At 36.4% G+C, this 13,610-nt stretch overlaps 1 protein-coding gene across 5 annotated transcripts in view; it reads right to left on the bottom strand.

The window, feature by feature from the left end:
* LOC132273436 (type IV inositol polyphosphate 5-phosphatase 3) overlaps window positions 1-13,610 on the bottom strand; it is a 93,272-nt gene that overhangs the window by 45,203 nt on the left and 34,459 nt on the right. For all 5 annotated transcript variants that reach the window (XM_059774392.1, XM_059774393.1, XM_059774395.1 and 2 more), the window contains 2 exons: window positions 7,114-7,298; window positions 687-795 (listed from right to left, as the gene is read on the bottom strand). In XM_059774392.1, coding sequence (XP_059630375.1) covers window positions 687-795; window positions 7,114-7,298 — 294 coding nt within the window. The remainder of the gene's footprint in view (window positions 1-686; window positions 796-7,113; window positions 7,299-13,610) is intronic.

Below are 13,610 nucleotides of genomic sequence, written 5' to 3'. Positions count from 1 at the left end.
AAGAAGGAAATAAATTAGAGACTAAAAATCAACTCTTGTAACTACGCTAATCGGCACATAATCAGCACATGTACAGCTAATTATCTATATATGTCAACACTTTCCACAGTTATAATGGTGGTAGTTATTTATTTAATCAAGAAAAAACTCTTCAATCAATCATTTTTGTAAACAAAATCAACAAATATATTTTGTATGTCTAATTTATTTCACATGTAGACAAAATCACATATCTTTTTCTAATTTATTTTAGTTTTCAAATCTATTTTTTGTTATAACTTTTTGTTTTTCAACTCTCAAATGTTATTATGGTATGATTCTACATTATTTCATAATTGAGTTTATCTTTATTCATTAATTTCATGAAAAGTATAATTACTAAGCCTTTATAATAATGATCGTAACTCAGAATTCATGAATAGATCATTACTTGTGTTAAATGGTCTTCAAAAAATTCAATAAAATCATTAAAATTCAGTAACAATCCATTTTTACATTTTGAGCCTTACATGCGAGGTCGAAAAAAATTCAAGATTGCAAAAACCAATTCTGTCACTTTACACCGATACAAGCAGACTCTATTACACTGCGTCCGCTTCAACGGCCCCAGTCGCAGCACGACTAGAACCATGAGTTTAAACCAAAACTTATACTCAAAGAAAAAATAAAATGAATTTCTAACTCACCTGGTCACTCTCAACCAACTTGCACCAATCCTTTTTGGAGATTAGCTCTCGAGTCTTCTCATATGACAAATTGATACGGTAATTTAAATCACCAAGCCAGATTATTCTCCTGTGAAATAATAAAAATGGTTTGTAATTTCATTTTTGAGGGAAAATGAGATTCTTAAACAACTTGCAAAAGCAAATCGAAATTGATTAACGTTTAATATTTATTTTGAAAAATTAAACTGGAGGTCACGGGTTCGAATCACAGAAATAGCCTCTCCGCATACGAGGGTAAGGCTGCATGCATCTGACCCTCCCCAAACGCCGCAATGGCGAACCTCGTGCACCGGGCTAGCCCTTTTTTAATATTTTAAAAAATTACTGAAATACTTGGATGGGACAACTGCAACAAATGGAAATCATTTTCAAATTTGTGCACTGCTAGTATAATTACAGAATTTTTTTTGGGTAAATTATAATTACAGAAATTTCTTGTATATATAGTCATTACGGATACTTCATAAATTTCCAACTGCCAGTACAAACATGAGGGTAGAGCATAGATAGAAAGTTTTTTATATAATAGAATGCTTTCAGACCGAAGAAATAAATGCATAAAGAGATGGGTGCCACACAAGTAAATAAAATCTATCAAGAAAGAAAAAGTAATGACAGTTTGAGGGGATCAATTTTATCTAAAAATATTGTTCTTGCCAACCATAGAGAATAGAGTCTGAGGCATAACTCCACCTTCAAAAGAATCACATCAATTCCCATATATAATATGTTTACAATGTTTTGTGCATGAAATAACACCGACGCTAAGGTGTGGCAACTTTTGCAGCTCATGCTATCGTTTTCTTACATTTTATTAAAAAGATACCCACAAACCTATTAGATGCACGTGCATGCATAGTTTTGAACATATCCAGACACAAGGTTACCTAAATCCCCTACACATTGCTTCAAAGTGTAAAGTCGTGTCAAAGAAAAGCATCAACAATGAATATAACATTCTTGATAAATTTGGTAATCATATCTCAAAACACTATAAAAGATAAAGCTCAAAAACATAAAAGAATATTAAGAATTGGTCTAGAATGCTTGTTAAAAATCCATTAACTTATTTTCCTTTGTTTCTGCAAGTATTTGTTTAATCAAATTTGAAGTGTTGTAAATTTGGACTAGCAAATTGTCAAAAAAACTACAAGGCTTCTATCAAGTTATTTTACGAAAGGAGAATCTAAGATAAAGTACTATCTATATATTTACTTATGATTTGTCATTTTTCTATGCCGTAAACAGATTTTCTTAATCTCTAAGTACCAGTTACTTAAATAGGTTTAAAAGACTTGCAGTTACCTCACCAAAAGGTAAAAGATTCCTTCAATGAGGGTTTCAATGCATAAACACATATATGCATAGACAATCATGAAGCTTTCATTTTTCAGAACTGCACATAGAAGCTTTCAGGACAATATTTTTTATTTGATGCAAAATGAGGGGTCCCATAGTTGATGCTTTTGATTATCATGAAGCATAATTGCATAAGTCAATGATGACTACAGCCTATCTGATTTAAGCCTTCATTTTTTCCTCTTTTTTTTTTTTTTTTTTTTTTTTTTGGGCTTCATATTTTCTTACTGAAAACGTCCTAAAACCATCAGTTCTCCATTTCTTCAGCATCCTTGCCTTTATCCCATTTTTTTCTTATCCATTTATGAGTAGATAATGATGCAAATACACCATCTTTGAAAGATTGCTCAAACCTACGGAAGTAAAAGTATCATCTTTGTATGTGTAATCTGTGCAAAGATCAAGGCTGCATTGTTAGGAAATTAGTTAGGGAGGATTTTTAGGAACTATCCATAGTTAGATAGTTGACTTTTTAAAATTTTACATAAGTAGTTCCTATATTATAGGAATTATGATCTGTATATATCTTTTCCTTAGATAGAATTTGTAATACACTTCTATATATATAGGCCTGTAAACTAACATATGTGATATGAAAAGAGAATATCAGAATTTATTCTTTTTCACCTTTGTGTTCATGGTATCAGAGCCGCCCTCACTAGGACAGTAAATTTCTCCAATGTTCTGCTGATTATCCGATAAAATCAGCAAACATTCATTGTTAACTCTGGTTTATACCAGAATTATAGAAGACTTATTCTTCTATTACTCTTCATCGTTTCTAGACGATTTCTTTGGTTAAATCCGCGATGTCTGGAATCTCCACTAAGGAAGTTTCGGTCGATTCTTTAAATGCTTGGAAATCCCAGATCACTTCATCCGGTTCAGGTGACAACCCAATCCTCCAAATTACCACTCATCGGCTGAATGGACAGAATTTTTTATGGTGGTCTCAATCAGTAAAGTTGTTCCAAGATTGGTTATTTAACTGGTGCAAGGCAGGCCCCAAATGACGATGATCCAACATATGCCGTTTGGGATGCAGAAAATTCCATGATTATGTCATGGCTAGTGAACTCCATGGAAACGGAGATAGGCCAGACATTTATGTATCTCTCCACTGCCAAAGACTTATGGGATCCAGTGAGTGAGACATACTCAAACTTGGGCAATTCTGCACAAGTCTATAAAATTAAAACAAGGATCCTAGAAACAAGACAAAGAGATCAAATTGTTACAAAGTATTACAACATATTACAAGGTTTGGAGCAAGAACTTGACCTCTTTTATGATTTTGAATGGAAGTGTGCATGTGATAGTGCCCAGTTCAAGAAAACAGTTGAGAAGGACCGTGTATTTGAATTTTTGGCTGGATTCAATGCCCAGTTAGAAGAAGTGATAGGACGTATTCTAGGCAAAGAGCCACAGCCTACCACTAGAGAAGTCTTCTCGGAAGTTAGGAGGGAAGAAAGCCGCAGGTTGGTGATGATGGGAAAGAAATACTCTAGCACTATAGTGAAAACTCTGCACTCAATGTAACAGCCACTGAAATGCCAGCAGCTGCAGTTAATCCAAAACCAACAAATCACCCTCAGCGGAAGATTGAAGAGACAACCAAGATCTGGTGTGATTTCTGTAACAAACCAAGGCACACACGAGAAACATGCTGGAAATTACATGGAAAGCCAGCAAATTGGAAGGTAGGCAGATTTGGAGACAAGAATGGGCGTGGAATGCAGGCTACTACTGAAACCGAGACATCTCCATTCAGTAAGGAGCAGCTTGATCATCTCTCCAAACTGCTGAACCAAACTCAGGTTTCAAGTTTCTCCTTAGGTTCTCTGGCCCAAAAAGGTAGCTCTTTAAGTGCTCTTACTAGTTCTTTAAATCTGGCACCTTGGATCATTGATTCTGGTGCATCTGATCATATGACTAGTGTATCACATTTGTTTAGTACATATTTTCCAAGTTCTGGTCACTTAAAAATTTGTATTGCTGATGGTAGTTGGTCTCCAGTTGCAGGAAAAGGTTCTATACGTGTCTCAGAAAACCTTGTTTTAAAATCTGTCCTCCATGTGCCTAACATTTCATGCAATCTTTTATAAGTTAGTAAACTCACCAAGGATTCTAACTGTGTTGTCAAATTTCTTGATTCTCAATGTGAATTTCAGGACCTATATTCGGGGAAGATGATTGGCAGTGCTAGGATGGTTGATGGACTCTATTATTTTGATAATGAAATCTTCAAGAGTGGACAAGCTCAAGCTACAAGTAGTAGTGATATTTATATTTTTGTTAAAAGTCAAATAATGTCGTGGCACTATAGGTTAGGCCATCCCAGTTTCTCTAACTTAAAACATTTGTTTCCATCCCCGTTCAAAATTTTAAATCCTTTGTTATTTCAATGTGAATCTTGTCAATTATCAAAGCATCATCATGTTTCTTATCCTTCTCATTTATATCAAGCATCCAAACCATTTTATTTGATTCATAGTGATGTGGGGGAGGCCTACTGGAACTAGGTGGTTCATCACTTTCATTGATGATCATACTAGAGTGTGTTTGGTATATCTTTTGAGAGAAAAATCTGAGGCTGCGAGAGTGTTTAAAAGAGTTCTATGCCATGATTGAAGACCAGTTTCAAACCCGGATTCAAGTATTTAGAACCGACAATGGAAAAGAATTCTTTAACTCTATTCTTGGTGATTTTTTGAAAGAAAAGGGTATTTTCCATCAGTCCACTTGCTTTGATACCCCACAGCAAAACGAGACAGCTGAGAGAAAAAACCGCCATTTTCTTGAGGTCGCTAGGGCAATATTGTTCACTATGGGGGTTCCTAAATATCTATGGGATGAGGCTGTTCTTACAGCTTCATACTTGATCAACAGAATGCCAACTAGGGTGTTGAAATTTGAGACGCCCCTAAACAGCTTGCTGTCAGTTTTTCCCCATATTAGGATCTTCACCTCATTACCTCTTAAAGTGTTTGAATGCACTGCTTTTGTACATGTTCATACATGGGACCATTCAAAACTTGATCCTAGGGCTGAAAAGTGTGTGTTCGTTGGGTACTCTCCTAAAACAGAAAAGGTATAAATGTTATACCCTCACCTCTAAAAAATTCTTTGTGAGTATGGATGTGACCTTTTTTGAGACTCAACCTATTTCACCAAAAATACTCTTCAGGGGGAGAGTAATGAGAGGGAAGACCATTTTTGGGAAGTGTTGGGCTCTTTACCATTGCCAAGTGTTTCACCAAACTCTACCTTACCTATTGAACCCACTATTTCAACCTCTCCGAAGCCTATTGAGCCAAACATTATAGACTACACTTCGGGGGGAGAACCACAAATCCAACCTCAATCTGAGCTCCGTGTTTACTCTCGAAGAAGGAAGGATCAAAATAAAGAGCACCAACCTACTAAATGCCAAGAAAATTCTCCGGATAAAGGCAACTTGAATGAAACAGGTATTTCTGTCTCTAATCCATCTTTAATTCCTGAAACCAGAATGAAGAGAACCTTTCTCATGACCTTGATATTCCTATTGTACTTAGAAAGGGTACTCGCTCTTGTACCATGCATCCTATTGCTAAAAATGTGTCCTACCACAGCTTGTCTCCAAATTATAGAGCTTTTACCACTAATCTCTCTAGTGTTTCAATTCCTAGAACTATACAGGAGGCCTTGAATCATAATGAGTGGAAGGCAGCAAGTGCAGAAAAAGTGGTGTACCGAGAGCAATTCCAAAGGCTGGTTGGAAGACTCATTTATCTTTCACACACTCGGCCAGATGTTGCCTTTGCAGTGAGTGTAGTGAGTCAATTTATGCACCCACCAGGAGAAGAACACTTTGAGGCAGTCTACCGGATTCTCAAATACCTAAAGGGATCACCTGGAAGAGATTTGTTGTTTGAAAACCACGGCCATCTAATGATTGAAGCCTATACCGATGCTGATTGTGCAGGTAGTGTGACGGATAGAAGGTCTACTTCAGGTTACTGTACTTATGTTGGTGGCAACTTGGTTACTTGGAGGAGCAAGAAGCAAACCGTTGTAGCAAGGAGTAGTGCAGAAGCTGAGTTCAAAGCAGTTGCTCATGGAATTTGTGAACTTTTGTGGCTGAAAAGATTAATTGAAGATCTTAAAATCTCAAGTCCGATGCCTATAATGCTTTACTGTGATAATAAAGCTACAATCAACATAGCTCACAATCCTGTCCAACATGATAGGACTAAGCATGTGGAAGTTGATCGACATTTTATTAAGGAGAAATTGGAAGGAGGAGTGATATGTACGCCCTATATTCCTACAGGAGAACAGGTAGCAGATATCCTCACTAAAGGATTACTGAAGGGGAAATTTGACAATCTTACATGCAAGCTGGGAATGCAAGATATTTTTCGAGCCAGCTTGAGGGCGAGTGTGGAAAGATATAGGCTAAATTGTTAGGAAATTAGTTAGGGAGGATTTTTAGGAACTATCCATAGTTAGATAGTTGACTTTTTTTAATTTTACATAAGTAGTTCCTATATTATAGGAATTATGATCTGTATATATCTTTTCCTTAGATAGAAATTGTAATACAATTCTATATATATAGGCCTGTAAACTAACATATGTGATATGAAAAGAGAATATCAGAATTTATTCTTTTTCACCTTTGTGTTCATAATCACCTGTGAAGGAATTTTTCCAAAGGAAAGGCTCCTTAGTCCTTACACGATATATAAATTCATAACAATTTAACTGCCACTACAGCATAGTTGATCCAGTGAAAAGAAATGAGCCAGCCAAGTATCAGAAACGACACCAAATTTAGTGACTTCTTGAAAAAAATTTAACAATGTATTTACGCCACTTAAGAATTTAAAATAAGAACTGCCAAGCAAATAACAAAAGTTCCACATATGCATATAAGTTTGAAAAAATGGTAAGGGAGTAAGTGAGGAGAGCTAATGCTAGAAGTGGATAAATCCATTTAAAAACCAATTAACAATGTTCACAGTAGATGCCCAGTACTCACTCATGGTCATGGATGTGTTTGGGAAGTCCAATACTGGAAAGTGAATTAAAACGAGTTCTTCGGTGTATTTCGTGCACATCAGCGTTTCGTTTAAGCAAATCTCCCTCTTTTTCACCAGAAGTCAGGTGAGTACATACAAAACAAAAGAGGGTTTGATATATTGACATGCTGACAGATATTGATCCCTGGAAGATTGAAGGATAGTCAATAAATTTAAAGAATTATAGCAAGATACATGAAGTGCTTAATGCAATTCTAGAATGAAGCCAAAGTAAAGCAAGTAAATTCATTGTAAATAAATTCTATCAACAAGCCAAAAATCAAGTTAGGTCAATAAGAATTTGGTAGAGCAAAACACATTCATTGATTTTGTTTAATTTTAGTTAGTTAAAACAAATTTAAAAGTGAGTTAAGTATAAATTGTCTCCCGGTTGAAGATAAAGTTACAACAAAGGACAAATTGGTTATCTTCTACGATGTGGGTATAAAGATAACTCACCAAAAAAGGTACATGTTGATTCAGGGAAAAAAAATACTAGGTACATAAATTGCATAGATATGGCATCATAGTTTAAAAGTTTTCTAAACTGACATTGATTCCAAATATGCATGTGTTTTTAAATATGGAAAAGTGTTCTGCAATTTTTCATAAGAATCTGAACTACAGAATTCTCGATCGATCGAGCTTTCTATCAAGACTCACTAGAGTTGCATCGATTGATTGACACATCTCTCAATCCACTTAGTCGATACTGCAGTATTCTAAAAGCACTTAAACTATGTTTTTTATTCTAATAGAAACTCAATTCTTAATTGCTTATGAAGACTTATCATCTTGAAATACCAGGAGAGATGCAAAGAATTGTTTTAATTGAGAAATCACAAGTGTTTAATCTCTTTAAACATATCATTCACACAAATCAATGAGCGACTTTTTGTGAGTTGAGTGCATCTTTGCTTTCAACATTCATTATATAAATTAGTATATTGATGAGCTGTTGTTTTATGTGTTGATGCATCCACTGCTGCACTGATCAAACTTATTCAACATATCCAAGCAATCTACACCAGATTGACAACTAGAAGACTAGTAGCTGAGACTAATAACTAGAGAAGCAGGTTTTTTAGGAGCAAATATTGTAGATAAATCAGAAGGACAACCTAGAGATCTTTGTAGGACTGAAGATTTTGTGTTCTACTGTGTCCAGAGGTAACTAAAGGTCCGGGGGTACTAAACTGTAACCTAGGGCGTATCTCTTTCTTGATAGTGGATTGGTTTGCCTGGCCCAAGTCCCGTAGTAGTTTTATTCTCACGTAAAAATCTGGTATCGTTGTCCATTTATAATGCTTTATTGCTTTATTTTTATATGTTAGCATGCGCAGCTAATCTTGCATTATATCACTTTATTCAGTTAAAACCCAAGGAAAAATCAGATTTATATAAAAGAAATTAATTTATTTTACATTACCTATTCACTCCCTCTACGTCTAGATCCGTGAACCTTGTGTGGCTCTCTATAAGAGCCTCGGGTTCCATTACCAAAGTTTCATGAACGTTAAATAAAATACATATATATATATATGCAACACAGAGCCAGCACCCAAAGACACGATTTTGAGTAACCCAGCCCCTTGATGCACCCAGTATCATAGCTCTTTAATCTCGGCACTCCACCAAACAAATATGTCACTGAAAGCTTCCTAGAAAAGAGTCACAAATGATGCTGTTGCACATAAATCTTAGTAGTTAGAGTTTTACTAGGAGTCTTCTCTAAGAATATTATTGTATTTTCTTAAGTTTCAATCTTTTTAGGGTATTTAATATTAAAATTTAGGTCTTAAATTATTACCATGTTGGATAATGTTAATTCTAGAAGATATTTATGTGCTATTAGGGTTTTGCAGGGCCTATAAATAGGCATGTTAAGAGAGAAAGGACTTAGGCATTGAAAAAGAACAACATGGATGAATATTGTGAAAGGTTTGAGCTCCCTCCACCCCCTCTCCCCCTTCCTGTCGTTAATCTCTCTATCTATATCTCCTCTCGTATTCAAGAGACATGGAAGTTGTTATTGTGTCCTTCCCCACTTCCCTTCTATTCTCTCTCCTCTCTTTCTCTCAGGTAGTCATTGTTGTCAGGGGCTTATTTGTTATTACTTATACAATGTTGGGGCCTATGTGTAATTTCTGAAACTTATTATTATAAATATAACGTGGTGGAAGGATGAAAGTATTCTTTCATTCTCTCTCTCTTTCCCCATCTCTCTCTCTTTTTCTCTCATCCTCTTTCTCCTCTTTTTCTTCTTCTTATACTTAACTCTTTGATTGTCGTGAATATAGGCTGTTTACAGCCTGTAATTAATTAGGAAAGTTGACTATTCTGCTACATGTAATCTGCTAGCTTGATTATAGGAATATTCTTATGCATAAAATCTGCTAGCTTGATTATAGGATTTTGATTAGCTTAATTTCTGGTAATTGGCTAAATTAATGTACTGATTGTATGTCTTGGGTTCCTATATAAACCCACATGCACTCACATCTAAGAGATATACAAGAATTCTTCTCTTCTATTTTCTTGCTCTAATTTACAACATGGTATCAGAGCAAAAATGCTCCTGAGACCCAACTCCCGTCTTCCTTTTCTTCACCCAATCTCCCCCATTTCTCTCTATTGTTCTCACATCAAAAGTCTGGTGCCTTCTAAGAATTCTAGTTTGTTATTTTATTTTTATTTTTTATTTTTTATTTTTACTGCCAGAGTTCTATTTAGTTTTATGTTTTCTTATGTAAACAGTTTAATATCTATTATTTGTTTTATTATGTAAAAAAAATAAAAAAGGAAAAAGATAAAAGGTTACAGCTTCATCGACTCTATGGCATAGCATAGCCTTGCTTGGAAAGAATCAGCTTGCTAATCTCCTTGCTTGGATCCTATTCTTACTTGGATCTCATCCCGTTCTTGCTCGGTCTCCATTGGTGACAAAGCAGATGTTAAAGATTATATGTTCTATGGTTCCATGACCAATATCAAACTCAAGGGTCCCAATTACCTTCAATGGGCCCGAGTTGTCCAAGCTGCTTTGAAAGCTCGAGGGAAGTTCTCTTATCTTAAGTCAACCAAACCTACTGATGCCAAATTGGTTGATGCTTGGGAACAAGAAGATGCCCAAATTATGACTTGGCTATGGAACAGTATGGAACCCGAGGTCTTCAACAATGTATCTTTTCTTGAAACCTCTAACGAGATATGGGATGCCCTGAAGGAGATGTATTCGTATGAGCAAAACATCTCTCGGATTCAGCTCTATGAGGATCTTTTTCCACTATACAAGGAGATCGCTCTATTGAAGATTACTACTCTACCTTGAAAGGTATGTGGGAGGAACTGAATGTGTATCAGCCAGCCATTGACTACTGATAATGAGACTCAAAAATGATACAGGGAAGAATTTCGCGTGACAAAATTTCTTTCTGGACTTTGACCCGAATTTGCTCCTGTTAGTTCTCAGATTCTCGCTGGTAAACTTTGCCATCTGCCAGTGAGGCCTATAATCGTGTTCGGCCGGGCCAGCCTATCTGCTCCAGAGAAAGCCGATCGCTCTGCTCTTGCAGCTCCCATTGGGCACTCTGATAATTCCCATAATGGTCGTGGGGGACGTGTTTCGAATAAAGGTCGAAATTTTCAAGGTGATCGTAGTGGCCTCAAGAAATGTACTCATTGTAATCGCACCAACCATACTGTTGACAAATGTTGGAAACTCCATGGCAAGCCCACATGGGCTAATCATGGTACTGTTGAGGAGGAGATCTCCACTCTGCTTATGAAGAGTCTGTAGCCCTTTCTAAAGCAGAGTATGACTCACTGATGGCGTGCACTCATGTTTCATCTACCTCAACCGCCTCCTTGAGTGCTTCAGGTAACACTTGCCTCCATTCCTCATCCAATTAGCCATGGATTATTAATTCTGGAGCCTCTAATCATACACGACTAGTAATCCCTCTGTACTTTCTAATCTTTCAAGTACTCCCTCTCCTTCCTTTGTTACAATTGCTAATGGTTCTAAATCTCCGGTTCAAGGGGTTGGCACAGTTACTACCTCTCGTCTAACTTTCTCTTTTGTCTTATACATACCTCAATTTCCTTTTAATCTATTATATGTTCATAGTATTACCTCTGCTTTAAATTGTTACGTCACCGTTTATCCTTCTCATTGTGTTTTTCAGGATCTAAAGACGAAGAGGACGATTGGTGGGGGATATGAAAAGGATGGAGTAGAAATATAATATAGAAGAAAAATTATGTAAAGGTTCGAATGAGATAAATCACTCATTCATAGCTCTGGTATTTATAGATAAAAAAAAAAAGAGCATATGCTCAAATTACAAGAAAGTAAATCTATTTCATATCACAACACATTCTATGGCATATTCTATGCCATGATTCGTGGCTATCAAATCTTTGTTAATATGGTAAGTCATTCCATAAATCGTAGCTATCATATCTGCTAACACTCCCCCTCAAGTTGGTGCGTGGATATCTGAGACGCCCAACTTGGACAATGCATCTTCAAACACAGTCTTGCTAGCACCCTTCTTCAGAATCTACAAGTTGCAGAGTGTAAATCTGACTAGCGATAATTTCCTTTTAGATAAAGTGCCGATCAACAAATCAAAAAATGTCTCCTCAAACCAAAAACAATTAACAATGTCTCCTCAGACCATAAACAACCAATCATGTCTCCTCAGACCGTAAACAACAAACAATGTCTCCTCAGACCATTTCCCTTAAACACATGTTTAAAACATGTAGATGGAAGAATCAACAATGTCTCCTCAAACCATCCCCCTTCATACATATGTTTAAACAATGTAGATAAAGAATCAAAACTGTCTCCTCAGATCACAAAAAAAAACAACTGTCTCCTCAGACCATTTCTGAATAGGTGGTGCCAAACTCACAAAGCCCTCATTGAGGTTGGACCACCCTGCCTACCCAACATCTCTCGGATAGGCGATGTCACCTTAGACCATTCCCGAATAGGTGGTGTCAAACTCGTAATGCCCTCATTGCAATCTGACCACCCTGGCTCTGATACCAAGTAGAAATATAATATAGAAGAAAAATGAGAGAATTATGTAAAGGTTCGAATGAGATAAATCACTCATTCATAACTCTAGTATTTATAGATAAAAAAATAGCACATGCTCATATTACAAGAAAGTAAATCTAAATCAAATCACAACACATGCTATAGCATATTCTATGCCATGATTCATGGCTATCAAATCTTTGCTAATATTGTAAGTCATTTCATAAATCGTGGCTATCATATCTGCTAACAGATGGTCTCTACTACTTCCAACCCTCTCCCATATCATCTTCCTCTGCCTTTCATACCACGACTTCTCCGTATCAGTGGCACTGTAGACTTGGACATCCATCAACTGCCAATCTGCGACTTTTAGTCCCTTCTTTACCTTTGTTTTCTACTTTTAATTATGAAACGTGAGCTCAATAAACATCATCGAGCCACTTTTAAATGTCGACTTGATGGTCCTTGTTTACATGTCGACCTGATGGTCCTTGTTTACATCCTTTTGAGTTGGTTCACTCCGATGTTTGGGGTCCAGCTAGAAAAACTGGTTTGTGTGGTTCACGCTATTTCATTTCTTTTATTGATGATCATTCAAGTTTGGCTTGGTTATATGTTCTTAAAGATCGCTCTCAAGTGTTTAATTCATTTAAATCATTTTATACTGAAATCACTAATCAATTTAATGCCAAGTTGCACATTCTTCGTACTGATAATGCTCTTGAGTATAAAGTTCATAGCTTTCGGCACTTCTTTGAGTCGAGAGGTATCACTCATCAAACCTCATGTGTTGATACACCTCAACAAAATGGAGTTGCTAAACGAAAGAATGGTCAAATCCTTGTTGTTGCCCGTGCACTCATGCTTCAAATGAATGTGCCTAAACACTTTTGGGGGAATGTTGTTGTCACAGCAGTATACCTTTTAAATAGAATGCCATCTCGGGTTCTTGAAGGGAAATCACCTTTTAAAATGTTCTTCCCTGATAAAGATCCTTTATGTCTCCCTCCAAAGGTATTTGGATGTATTTGCTTTGTCCATAATTTAAATCCTAAACATGATAAACTTGACCCACGTGCACATAAATGTATATTCCTCGGTTATTCTCATTCTCAAAAAGGGTACCGATGCTATAGTCCTACATGAAGAAAACATTTTGTATGTGATGATGTGACTTTCTTTGAAAATGTTCCCGATTACTTTACGAAGGATTGTCAACTGCGAGAGCCTCTACTACAAGAGTCCTTTCGGCCCCTACCTGTTCTTTCCGTCCCTTCATATCCTAATAGGCCCATCCCTTCATATCCTAAGGTCTATGTTCATAAACGTCTGCGGTCTTCTCATTGCCCATCTGAACCAATTACAGCGCCAGTAGCACCATCCTCAAATCCTCCATTGCTC

Source organism: Cornus florida, unplaced genomic scaffold, assembly GCF_030987335.1.
Source record: "Cornus florida cultivar Cherokee Brave unplaced genomic scaffold, ASM3098733v1 CherokeeBrave_3.0.0_Hap2_Chr09, whole genome shotgun sequence".
Taxonomy (NCBI): domain Eukaryota; kingdom Viridiplantae; phylum Streptophyta; class Magnoliopsida; order Cornales; family Cornaceae; genus Cornus; species Cornus florida.
Note: the sequence above shows the minus strand (reverse complement) of the source record. Positions and strands in the feature narration are given on the sequence as shown.